The following is a 13166-nucleotide window of genomic DNA, read 5'->3' as shown; positions in this document are numbered from 1 at the left end:
CGCCTTTAATCCCAGCACTTGAGGGGCAGAGTTAGACCTTTGCAAACCCAACCTGATCTACAAAGCAAGGTCCAGGCCAGTCAGGGCCACACAGGGAGATCCTGCCTCAGAATCAAAACAAAATTAAAGATGATCTTGATAAATACTCCTCAAGTCTACAAATGTCAATTTTAATTTGGGCTTTAGGGACAACATTAAGGTAACTTCAACCCTGGGCTGAAGGCGAATAGTGGAAAGATTGCAAGGCCATCCATCTGCATGGTGCCCTTCCTCTAGTACAAACCTGGAACCTCGTGCCTAAAAGGCCCTGGTTTCAAGCCCAATGCTATATATAACAAGTGGTAGAAACATGTTTGTAAGGTTAGGAAGCCAGTGTACCAATAATGTGTAGTTTATAATACTGTAGTCATTGTTAGAACAGTGAACTGACTTGTTACTAGTTTGGAGTTCTTAGAACAAGCAAGATTCTTCTGCACACCGGTTTTCATTCCTGTCGAAGTAAAGGCAATAGGAGAACGTATGTTAGACTTGTCGATAGGACAAATAATACACTATATTCGTACAGTAATTACTTTCCTCAAGCAAACAATTAGTGATTGCTATTATTGACATTTTCCATTGCTACTTTGGATCTATTAGCAGAGTAGGTCCTTCCATGCCAACACTAATACTTTAAATCTCCTTCAGTGGTCATACAGAGCCACGCACCCCTGCGGGCCACTTGGCACCAGACAGTTTCAGGCCAGGGCCTGCGATATCTGGCTTCCTGTGGTACATAGCACTAGCTCACGGTCTTTCCTACCTGCGCTTCTTAGCCTGCAGGCACAAGCTGAACCACCCACCCGCCACGTCTTCCCTGCCCGCCAGCCCCAGCCGCAAGTGCTCGCCGCTGTCGCCCGGGGGCGCTGGGAAGCCGAGCTGCTGGGTGTCGTGAAAACGTCGTGAAAGCGGCCTTCCTTGGCGGTTCCGGGCCACCTGTATAAGTGGACCGTGCTGGAGTGTGGCAATTAGTATGGACTCCTCCGTGAGGCCTCGGCGCCGCTCTGTTTCTGGGGAGAAGCTGGCGGCCGGCGGCAGGGGCTTCTGAGTGCTCGACGCTTGGGCTCCGCGGGGCCATGCTGGCTTGGCGCGTGGCGCGCGGCGCGTGGGGGCCCCTTCGCGTGGCCGCCCGGCCCCCGGGGGCGCGGCTGGGCAGGGGCGGCTCCCGCAGGGCCCTGCTGCCGCCCGCGGCCTGCTGCCTGGGCTGCCTGGCGGAGCGCTGGCGCCTGCGTCCCGCCGCGTTCGCCTTGTGGCTGCCCGGCGCCGGCCCGCGGAGCCACTGCTCGGGCGCGGGGAAGGCGGCGGCGGCAGCGGCGGCGGCGGGGTCCGCAGCCGGACGGGGGGTCCCGGCGAGCGCCGCCACCACGGTACGTGCGAGGGTCGGCGGAGCCCCGGGACGCAGGGGACCGGGTCGGCGCGCTGTCGCGACACACAGCCCGTGTTCTGGGAAGTTACCGGCGCGCAGGGCGTTCGGTTGCCGTGAGCTTCGGGGCCGCCCCGAGTTGGGGACAGTCTTTGGCTGAGTTAGAACCCGCTCTAATCCCCTTCTGCCCACATCCGTTGCTGGAAGGTGTGTCTGCACGTTGCATTGGTTAAAAATAACTGTCGCTCGTCTGGTTAAAAAAAAAATCTATTTTTAACTTTTTGAAGCGTTATCAATGTATAGGGTAAGTTCGGAGGAATCTTAAGAACGGCCCTTCTTTTCGCTTGTGTAGATTTGGGGTCATCATCCTTTGGCCTTTGGTAATCGTATACATTAGCGGGAAGAGTAATTATTTAGATTAGGTAGTAGTTAAAAGATCTTTCAACTTTGTGTTATAGAAAACTTAAGACTGTTGTTGAGGTAACAGAAGGAAGTCTCTGTCCACCTACCTGATAAAATAACTGCCCAGGCCGGAGGCAGCGGAGCACGAGCGTGGCACGGCTTTTGATGTCATGCTAGCAAGCTCGTGCAATTATTACATCTTCCATTGTTAGGTCTTCAGCGGCACTGTCCTGCTCTGCTTTCATCACTTACACAGCATGGGCTGAGGTGGCCACACCCCGGCAGGGGTCTCAACTTGAGGAATTAGCTTTAAAGCCCGCTGGAGCTTGAACGCTGGATGCTTTGAAGTTGCCCTCAACCTGGCTGAAGCCCTTCCTAGCACAGTTGGCCGAGTATGCCACAGGTTATCTGGTTGGGTAATCTTAGATTCAGCTTTCCCAGTGGTTTAAGTTTACAAATGTAATAACTAGATATGAGATTTTCTTTTCCAATACAGTGTTTCTCTGTAGCCTTGGCTGTCCTGGAATTCGCTCTGTAGATTAGGCTGGCCTCCAACTTAAGAGATCCACCTGCCTCAGCCTCCCGAGTGCTGGGATTAAAGGCGTGTAGAACCGCACCAGGCCGAATGAACTTTTTTTTTTTTTTTTTTTTTGGATAGGGCTCAAACCCATTCACTGCCCCAATACCTATCCCGTGATAGTTGTGTCTTTGCCAAGTGAAGTGATGATGTTGCCTGCAGTTTTCGGTTTAGTCTTTCCCTGTGGGTATGTCAGACTAACTTTGGAGCTCTTTATTCTTGGCTTTTGCTTTGTATATCACATGTCCTTAATCAGGAGCTACCCTTCCCTCTTCCCAGCCTTTGTAAGTTGCTGTGATAATGGATCATTGTTTGATTTACTTTGTACCACAGTGTGGTCAAGACTTACCCTTTCCCGTACACATGCAAAGGTCGGGGCAGCCTCCCTGAGCTGTCTCACCAGCCTGACAGCTTTTCTAAATTTCGGAAAACATTCCAATCCTTGAACGTGGGTATAAATGAGCATGTTTTCGTACACCTATGTACTGTAGTCCTACTCTTTAATAGAAGATTCCAGAAGTGAGGGCTCTCCTGCTTCTGATTTGGCCGTTGTGACAGTATTCTGCCACTGACTCCAACAACCTCACCGATATCCCTCTACCCTGCACACTTGCCCCTCCCCCCCCTCTTTGGTTTGTGCATGCATACATACTATTGAACACATACAAAGATCGAGGCAACTTCCCTGGAGTGTCTTGCTCTCTCTCTACCATGTATGTTCTGGGAACTCAGGTTATCAGAGTTGGCAGCAAGTACCCATACCTGCTCACCAGCCTGCTTTTCTTCTTCTTTTTTTTCTCTAAAAAGGTTAAGGTTCAGGTGACTTGGTTACTGATTTACTGATTTTAAAAGATGCTAAGATGGTTCTATGAAGACAACAATCTGGGGGTGGGGGTTGGGAGTGGGGATTCGGGGTGGAATCAGTTGTCTTGACAATGGAGAAAACAGTTCAGGTTCCAGGGAAAGACGTCTTCTTGCTATTTCTGTACCATGAGGTGCAGGGTGTTTCAGCTGCTGAAGAGTTTTAAAGCTTAAATGCTCTCGAGAAATTTCTCTTTAGCAAAGAAGTGTCTTCCTTCAGAACAACTAACTACCAAGGACCACCCCCCCCCCTTTTTTTAAGGCATTAAAAGGATTTTTTTTTCATGTGTACGAAGTTTTGTTTTGTTTTGTTGGTTTTTTGAGACAGGGCCTCTCTGTGTAACCTTGGCTGTCCTGGATTTGCTTTGTAGACCAGGCTGGCCTCGAACTCATAGCGATCCGCCTGCCTCTGCCTCCCGAGTGCAGGGATTAAAGGCTTGTGCCACCACGCCTGGCAAGGAACTCTTTTGTTAGTGCCATTTTCTGACAGCTTTGCTTCAAATGAAGTTTCAAGGAGTTAAAATCCCAAGTGGGAGCTGTGAACACCTTTAGTTTTTTACTTGAGGGAGAAAAAGGTGTCTGAACATCTCCATGGCTGCTTTGGATGGATTTGTAGAGCTCTCTGTTTCTGGGTATCTCTGTCTGGGATTTAGCAGAGTATCTGGACGAGAGTATCTGGAACTGATAGTTCGGTTTTATTTCTGACAAAATTCTAGTATATTTGCCTACTTAGAGCATCTTTCAGATCTTCTGCTTTGAAAGCAAAATTCTGCCCCCTGGCAGTGGACAAAGAGATACCTTGGTGGTGTATATCAGTCAGGGGTAGAGCAGATGGCAGTCCTTCGTTCATCCTAGCTTGATGCCTGGCTCGGTGTGAAGGGCAGATATGAGGGGATGGGAAGATGAGTGGGACTGGAGTACATGATGTGAAACTCAGAATAAAACATTAAAAAATAAAAGCAAAATTCTGAATTTTAATGAAGTCATCAAAATTTTAGTTTATATGGTGAATAAGGCATATTTGTCTTATGTATATATTTATGGGAACTTACAAGTATTAAAGTTTTTTTTTAACCCTTCAGTTAATGACGTATATTTTTAAAAGTAGAATTTACAGTATTTGATTCAAATTGTGTTGTCTTTGTCTTCCAGTATGAAAATCCGTGGACAATCCCAAATATGTTGTCAATGACGAGAATTGGCCTGGCCCCAGTGCTGGGCTATCTGATTCTTGAAGAAGATTTTAATGTTGCACTAGGTGTTTTTGCTTTAGCTGGCCTCACAGATTTGGTAAGTTATGAATATATTTGCTTGTTGTTCCCTTTTTTCTAATTGCCTTGTAGCACAGCCGTAGCTTTTTCTGGAGGATGTCCTCAGTGTGAGTGTGATCTAGTACTTTGTGTAAGGACTTGTCTGGTGTGTCCATGTGGAACTGCGTTTATGAGACCTAAGGGGAGGGTGGTCTTTACCAAGTGCTTGCTGTAGAGGTGGAATCAAGAGATGGTCTGGAACTCTTGTGTTTGCCCTAGAAGTACTCTGCTCCGCACCAGGAGAAGGGAAGTAAGTAGTGGACGCTCACTATGGTCTTAGGGAACCAGGATGTGCCCTGCAAGCTGGTGCAGGCCAGCTCTGATGCCAGCGTGGAACCTGCCCTCCCGCTACGCACCTGTGACTGCTCTGCAGTGAAACCCTTAGTTTGAGATGGGATTGGGCACCCTTTCTCCTACTTCCTCAACACATGGACGAAGACAGAGGATCTTTAATATCATTCTGCCAATTTGGGAAGTGTGATATCAAAAATTTGGGAAGTGTGATATCAAATTAGAATTGGGAAAATAGTTTTATGATAGAAGGTTCTGTTATTTTGCTGGCTGGCCACTACCATCGTATGTGACTGTATTTATCATCTACCTTTTCACAAAAGACTTGAAATGACTTATGAAATTCCAAGCCTATAGACACAGTAGGGAGAAGTGGAGGAGGATAAAGCAGAAACTTGAGGTCAGGGCTGTGCAAGCATGTGGAAATGGAAGCAGTATCATACAGGGAAAGTGGGGGGACAATATGAACACCTCAAGAGGTGGTAATTCACATGTCCTCAAACCTACTTGTTTTTGAACATGTTTGCTCAATATTTATTTAATGAGACTAAAGTAAAAGTTGTGTGACATTTAAAAAAACATTTGTTTTATGGTTAGTAGAGAGAATACTTGCATTAGCATTAGTGATCAATGTAGAATTTACTGAAGGTGTTTCTAAATATGCATCAGATACAGCCTTTCACATGGGCTCTTGCCTCTCCTTCACAGATGGTAGTTTTCCTTTGTCACTGTCGCACTCTTACTCTCTCTTCCCCCTGACTTCCGTCCTGCTTGCCCTCTGAAGCCTGAAGGCCTCTCCATGCATTGTTGTATAGTCTGAGGACATTAGACTGATGGTGGAATATTTCAGATAGCAAAGTTTTTGCTTTTTGTTTTCAGATATTGGGTTCACCTTTTATATTTGTAATTTGTGAGGGCTTTGTGGGATAGCAGATCGGGCCTTACTGTATTGGCCTTATTGAATGAGAGAGAAGCACCATTTACAAGACTGATATGATGTGTATGGAAGCTACACGTAACTAGTACCATGTCATGTACCTTTCCATGAAGGTGTTGATGCTTCTTCATTAACTGGTTTTAACCTGGGGAACGGCAGGATCTGATTGTGTGGGAAGTAGGCTCCAGGCCAGCAAGAGTTGGAAGCCAGACTGCTGGTGAGGAAGTAACTTAGAGGGAGTTGGAGTTGGGAGTTGAAAGTGGCTGGGTTTGAATAATGTCCTGAATAAAGTATTAATATGGATATTAATATACTAGATAGGTTGGATGGGAGTGAAACAAGATCACCAAGGTACTTGGAGGGATGGGGAACAGTTGAGACAGGACAGGGGTTTGGGGGAAATCACTAAGTCTGATTGGGAGTTGGCTGATAAGAGGAAATAGCTAAGTGAGATAGTAAAGGGAGAGGAAGAAGTGAATGGGCAATAAATAATCAGAAGCCTTGGGTGGTAGGAGGGAGTGAGAAAGGAAGACTAGGCTGTGAGATGTCGCAGAGGTAAGTGACAAGAGTGCTGCTGTTGTTTTGAGGTCACTTGATCTGAAAATGCAGAGCACACTGGAGATCTGCATGAGAACTTTCTAGAGGTATGAGGAAGATTGGCTTAAGTTGATAAGCAAATGAGGGGTGGTAAATGCCTGGCACTGCTTTTAACGACAATTTGCTCTTTAGGGACTAGAGAAAGAGGGCGAAGGAATGGCTGGTTTAAAGAAAGATGTACTGAGCAATGTTTTGCCTTAGCTGAGGAATAAAAGACCAAGGGGAAAGACTGATGATAGAGAGGAGCTGGACGGAGGAGGGAGGGGATAACAAAAGGTGAGGGTGGGATTTGAGTAAGGGAGACAAGATGAATACAGCTGAGCCATGTATCAGGTACAAGATGGGCAAGCACTGGTTGTCTTTTACTGTTTTCTTTCAGGAGAGTTTAGACATGGCCATGGGCTAGAGTGACAGCATTTAGTAGGGATGAAGTAGGTGATGGGTATAATACTGGCCTTATTGAATGAGAGAGAAGCACCCGTCTTGCAGGCCAGAAGAGGACATCAGATCTCATTATAGATGGTTGTGAGCCTCCATGTGGTTGCTGGGAATTGAACTCAGGACCTCTGGAAGAGCAGTCAGTGCTCTTAACCACTGAGCCATCTCTCCAGCCCAAGAGTAGAAATTTCAAGAGAAGATAAGTATTGTCAGTAGATGTAGGTAGGTAGGCATTGATGCCCACAGAAAGAAGGGTTATGGTCATGAGTCTGTGAGGTCAGTCAGCCCATTTATGTATTTTTCTTGAGCAGTGTTTAGCCATTTGCATGCAGACCTAAAGTGCATGTTGATGGTATTGTGGGAGGAGTGAGGTGTAGAGAAAGAGTTGTACGTGTTTACCTCTAATCTACTTACCACTGTGGTGCAGGCCTGTGATCCCAACACCAAAGACAAACTGATTGTTGCAGTTTTGGGCCAGTCAGGTCTACATAGTGTGTCCCAGGCTGCAGAGTAAGAAAACCTGTCTCAAAAAACAATAATACAAACAAAACCTCATAGGATGAGGGGAAGGGGAAGGGAGCATCAAAGAAAAAGAAATCTGATTGATAGATTGTTCTGATTCTCATTGGAGTGGTTAGTAACTGCCTTTTGAGGACTTGCTAAGAGACTGGATACGTATCAATCATGTGCTGAAGGCAGCCAAGGCTTTAAGGTAGGTGGGTATTAACTTGTTTGTTTGTTTGTTTTTGAGACAGGGTCTCTCTTGTAGCCTTTGGTGATCCTGGACTCACTTTGTAGACCAGGCTGGCCTCGAACTCACAGCTATCCGCCTGCCTCTGCCTCCCAAGAGCTGGGATTAAAGGCATGCACCACTATGCCCAGCTGTATTAACTTTTAAACAGGAAGAAAGCCAGGTCAGATGTCTTGTTCAAGGTCATGCAAGAAGGGAGCGCAAAGCCAGGACTTGAACCAGTTCTGTTTGTGTTGTCCTGGTGGGTTTTGTTTTGTTGTGCCAGGAGGGTTCAGCCCTTGGCCTTATGTGTCAGGTGACTGCTCTGCCCCTGAGCCACACCCCCAGGCCTAGACCAACTTCTTAACCCTCCTGCGTTTCTTTCTCCTTAACTTACTGGAATACTTATAACGTGGAGGACTTACTATCTTTAAAAGGTATTTTTAATTTCATTCAAGGTAGTTTTGTTTTCATAGAAATAAGAGTAAAGGGCCTGGAGAGATGGCTCAGTGGTCAAGAGCACTGAATAGGGCCCAGCTTCTATAGGATGCAGGTGCAATTTCCAGCACCCACCCACACTGCCATGAGTCACAACCGTCTGTAACTCCAAGATCTGACACTCTGACACAGACATGCATGCAAGCAAAACACCATGCACATAAAGAAAGAAGAGTAGAAATTTTTTTAAAGGTTTATTTATTATTATTTATTTAGTGTATGAATGCTCTATCTGCATGTACACTTACATGCCAGAAGATGGCATCCGATCTCATTATAGATGAGTGTGAGACACCATATGGTTGCTGGAAATTGAACTCAGGACCTCTGGAAGAGGAGACAGTGCTCTTAACCACTGAGCCATCTCTCCAGCCCAAGAGTAGAAATTTCAAACACTTGTTAAGTATAAAGTCAAATAAAATGACTACCATACATTGAAGCCTGGGATAAACAGGACATTTTTGGCTTGTGCCATGCAACTAGGCAGCACCTGGTTTTGATTCTTTTTTGTTGTCCCAATGACTAAGTCTGTCCCATTCTCAAAGTACACTGGAGATTCAATTTTTAATGGTAAAAGGCTCAGCAACCAGGTGTGTTCTGTGCTTTAAAATACTGTTTCTAATCAAAATAAGCAGTAAAAGAAGTAATTTGCCAGGCCTGATGGTGACGCCTTTAATCCCAGCACTTGGGAGGCAGAGGCAGGAGGATTTCTGTGAGTTCAAGACCAGCCTGGTCTACATACTGAGATTCTGTTTCAAAGAGGTGGGGGGAGGAGAAGGAGTAGAGAAAGACAGAGAAAGAGAAATAAAAAAGGTAGGTGGTTGTGGTGCACTCCTTTAATCCTAGCACTTGGGAGGCAGAGGCAGGCAGATCTCTTGAGTTCGAGGCCAGCCTGGTCTACAGAGCAAGTTCCAGGACAACCAGGGCTACACAGAGAAACCCTGTCTCAAAGAACAAAAACCAAACAACAAAAGTAATTCGTGTATTAGCATTTTAACTAGGGTAGATATAAAGGATTACATTTTTCATTCAGATATAGGTAATATTAGCATAGTCAGAACATTGAGTTATTGAATGAATAGTGGTACTAACAATATATGTTTATATGTATGTGTCTGTGACACATAAGAGTGTGTGTGTGTGTGTGTGTGTGTGTGTGTGTGTGTGTGTGTATGTGTATGTGTATGTGTATGTGTGTGTGTGTTTTGCAGGTCATCAAACCCAGGCCTCACAGAAGCTAGCCAGTCAGCACTCTTTACTGAACTACAGCCTAACCCTCTGAACAAAAAAAATTTAAAACTGAAAAATAATTTAACACTGAGTTAGATAAGAGATGGCTTAGCCATAAAGAGTGCTTCCTGCTCTTCCAGCAGAACTGAGTTTGAATCTCAGTTCCCATATCAAGAGCTCCCACACACATACAAATTTAAATAAGAACCCACAAGAATCAGATACTACAGTAAAACAGATAGTGAGATGAAAGCTACTACAATTAAAAAGTAGTCCTGAAAGGCAACAGTGGCCATTTTATCTCAGAGTAGGTGCTTAGTCCCTCTGTCAGCCTGCCTTCTGTGACTTTTGTGGGGGTCTTTATTTCTCCATTTATGTTTGGATTCATCCCACATGGGCACGTTGTGAAAATAGTGAAAAGTCAGTAGGACATCTTGAAGGAGAAAGAACACAATAAAAATATGTGATGCTTGTTTCAGACTAATTGCTATTTTAAAAACTAAAAGAGTAAGAATGCTTGGGGATAAGAAATAAGATTTTAATAGCGTTTTCTGAAAGAACAATTGTTTTTCTCATATCTCTTAAACTTCAAATTTTCTACTCTGTTCCTATTGTGATGCTTATTTTAAAAACACTTCTATTTTCAGTTGGATGGATTTATTGCTCGAAACTGGGCCAATCAAAAATCAGCTTTGGGAAGTGCTCTTGATCCACTTGCTGATAAAGTTCTTATCAGCATCTTATATGTTAGCTTGACCTATGCAGATCTTATTCCAGGTAAGAACACTGTTCTGTGTACTTTAAACACCAGGGAAGAACAATGGCAGGGAGCTTGGGCTTTTTCTTGAGAGAAAGATTTTCTTCCAAAATATATTTTAAACTTTAAAGTGTCTCCTCAGTTTTAAATCAACTGTTTTGCTTGTCTCAGTTTATTGTAGAATTAGTGCCCTTGTTGCACTAGTAGAAAGTTTCTTTATAACTTTTTTTAAAATCAATTGAGGTAATAGTCTACAGTGCCAGTTATGGAGAGCCGCCTCTCCAGCCCCCATGATTATCTTTATTAAGTACAGTTTATTCATAATGGGGACCCATACTATGAATGTATCTGTAAAATTTTACATTATTCATTATTGTGCAGTTTCAAGTCCTATCCACATATCATGAATTATCTGAATACTCTGAAACTCCATGGCCTCTTGCTTTGAGCATTGTACATGCTTCTCTGGCTCTTCCTCTTGTGCTCACACTGTATTCCAGTGTACGTGATATTAGAATACGCTTTTTCTAAAATTATTTACCCAAAGGGAAAACAAATCTGTTGGGTTTGATTGATTTGGTTACATGGAATGCATAGATCTCTTTGGAAATTTTGACATTTTTTTACAATAGTCTTTTGGGTTACAATATGCCGCGTATCTACTGTAGTTAGGCCTTCTATGATACCTTTCAGGGTGCTATAATTTTCTTCAACACAGTAATAAGTTTTTGATAGATTGCTTCTCAAGAATTTGGTAGTTCTTAATGTTCTTACCAGGGGACGCGTTTAAGCTCTGTGTGTGATAATTGTTGTTATTGATGTGATGGCAGCTGCTTCTTTCCTAATGGTAACCTGTGTCTAGTGAAACTTTGTCCCTCTGACTACATTACATTCTTCTGGCTTGTCTCCAGGCCCAAGGGACACTTTGGTTAATAACTATTTCTTTATCTCTCTGACCTTCCTCACTACACTGTGGGTCTCTTGCTGAGCTGGGCAGGAGCAAACCTGACTTGCTCCCTCTCAGACAAGGCTCTAACATAGAGATCCTCTTCTCAAGCTTAGTAGTGTTTCATGGAAATGTCTTTAAGTGTTTCTTATGGTGGAACTCTGAGGACTCGTTCTTGGCACATCACTGGTCTTGCATTTCCCCCTTTAAACTGCTATGATGAGGTGAGTTGCCCTCCTGCTTTTCTAGTGTTGAAACAGCCTGTAGTTGCTGGTGTCAATCCAGCTGTTCAGGGTGTGTTCTGGAGGTGTTGGTGGATTTGCTTTGATTGTGTTTTGTTGAAGCTTTCTCACTCAGGTTCATGAGATTGGCCTGGCTTACTTTTTGTGGGGGAGTTCTTTGTGAGTTTTGCCCCCACCAGCGGCTTTGCACTTGATAGGCATGTTTTACTACTGGCGAAATCCCCAAGCTCTAGCCTGGAGTTTTTTTGTTTTTTGTTTTCTCAAAAAAAAATCTTTATTGGTTTTTAACTTTTTAAGTTATTAGGAAATGGGTTTCATCATGACGTCTTTGTTACACATTGTTTTCAGCCATTCCCAGTCTTTGCTTCCAGTGACTTCCAGTGTTTTCATTTTCAGGTTAGTGCCCCTCTGCTTCCTCTTACGCCTGGATGCAGTACCTGCTCTGTGGCCCGCCTTGCTTAGGGGCTTGCTCTTTCAAGGATCTCCTTGTTAGCTTTATGACCTACAAAAACATAAATATACACATACATGCATAAACATGCACATGCATCCATGTAAAATTTTAAGTTCTGCATAAGAGAAAAACCTGTTTTTGAGTCTTGATTATTTAGCCTAATAATGATTTCCAATCTGTTTGCTGCAAATGTCATGAATCCCTTTTTCTTTTAACTGAATGCAAGTTTTTGAGCATCTAGGTGGGTTGTTTCCTGGCTTTTGTAAACAGTGCAGGAGTAAACGTGCAGGTCTCTAGTGTGCTGCCTAGGGTCCTGCTGTGTACTCAGTGGCATAGCCGGGTTATATGGTGTTCTGTTCTGCTCTTGAGGCTCTGTACAGATTTTTGTAGTAGTTACATTCTCACATCAGTGAAGATAAAGTTCCCCTTCCCCACATGGGTCATCAGCTGTGCTGTCATTTCTTCTTGGTGATAGCTGTCCTCACCGGGTCCCTGTTTTTAATGTCACTGCTGTTACTAGCCTCATCAAACAGGTTAGTGACCTTTTTTCCTTCTGTTCTCGGGTGGTGTCCATGGGACAACTACTCTTTTTTCATTTTGATGTTTGATAGAATTTGTTGAACCATTGAGGAGAGTTTGAAAGGTGAATACTTTTTAAAAATTGTTCCAGAGTAATTCAGTTTAATAGTTCATCTTGTGTGCATTTTGCAAATTGTGATTCTTTGTTACCTAGAAGCTTACCTATTGTACTTACATTATTAAGTTTCTTATTTGTAGCAACTTTTTTATTGGTACCATAAGTTATATAGTAATGTTCTAATTTTCATCTTGAGTCTTATTCCCTTCTGTTTTTCTCTTGATTAGTTTTGCCGCATGTTTGCCAGTTCTGTGACTTATAATGAGACAAATAAGGGTTTGAAAAGACTCAGGAATTTTTAATTCATCATTAAATAGTGCTCTCCCCACTCTGGGTTCCCTTGACCTTTTTTTGTATATCAGTTCTTCTAGTAGAAGTAAGAAAGAAACCACATGTAATGAAACATTCTTTAGTAGCATTAGTAAAATATAAAAAATAGATTAAAATTTTCATGAGATATATTATTTAAGTTAGTGTAGTAATGTCATTCTGCTGGGCTGGTGAGGTGACTCAGTGAGTAAAGGCGCCTCAAAGCCTGAAGCCTGCCAGAGTTCAGGTCTGGACCCTCATCGTGGGAAGAGAGCTGAGCAAGTTCTCTGAGCTCCTGCACCATGGCTCCCATCTCACACGCTTACAGACAAAATAAATCTTTTAAATGTAATCCAAAAAGTTTAGAATGTGATTTTAGCACAAAATCATTAAATATTACCAAACTGAAGTATAAAACTTCAAAATCAAGTGTTTATTTGCATTTCCTGTCCCTTTCTGTTCTGATTTAGGTTCTTGATAGTGCTCCTACTGTGTGTATCGACAGCACAGCCTTACAGGGGACACATTGCTTGTTGTTTTCCAGCTTT

At 43.6% G+C, this 13166-nt stretch overlaps 1 protein-coding gene across 4 annotated transcripts in view; it reads left to right on the top strand.

Moving 5' to 3' along the window:
* The first annotated feature begins 972 nt into the window (after positions 1–972).
* Positions 973–13166, top strand: part of CRLS1 (cardiolipin synthase 1) — a 20941-nt gene continuing 8747 nt past the window's right edge. Inside the window, exons 1-3 of one of the 4 annotated variants that reach the window (XM_084776881.1) lie at positions 973–1406; positions 4395–4532; positions 9921–10050. In XM_084776881.1, the coding sequence (XP_084633007.1) occupies positions 1116–1406; positions 4395–4532; positions 9921–10050 (559 nt within the window). In that variant the 5' untranslated portion in view covers positions 973–1115. Of the gene's footprint in view, positions 1407–1589; positions 1610–2047; positions 2208–4394; positions 4533–9920; positions 10051–13166 lie in introns of those variants that run through there. The other 3 variants (XM_084776884.1, XM_084776883.1, XM_084776882.1) reach the window with 3 other exon arrangements.

The sequence above is a fragment of the Acomys minous genome, assembly GCF_964271855.1.
Source record: "Acomys minous genome assembly, chromosome: 3".
In the NCBI taxonomy this organism is placed as follows: domain Eukaryota; kingdom Metazoa; phylum Chordata; class Mammalia; order Rodentia; family Muridae; genus Acomys; species Acomys minous.
This window is presented reverse-complemented; position numbering and strand designations above follow the sequence as displayed.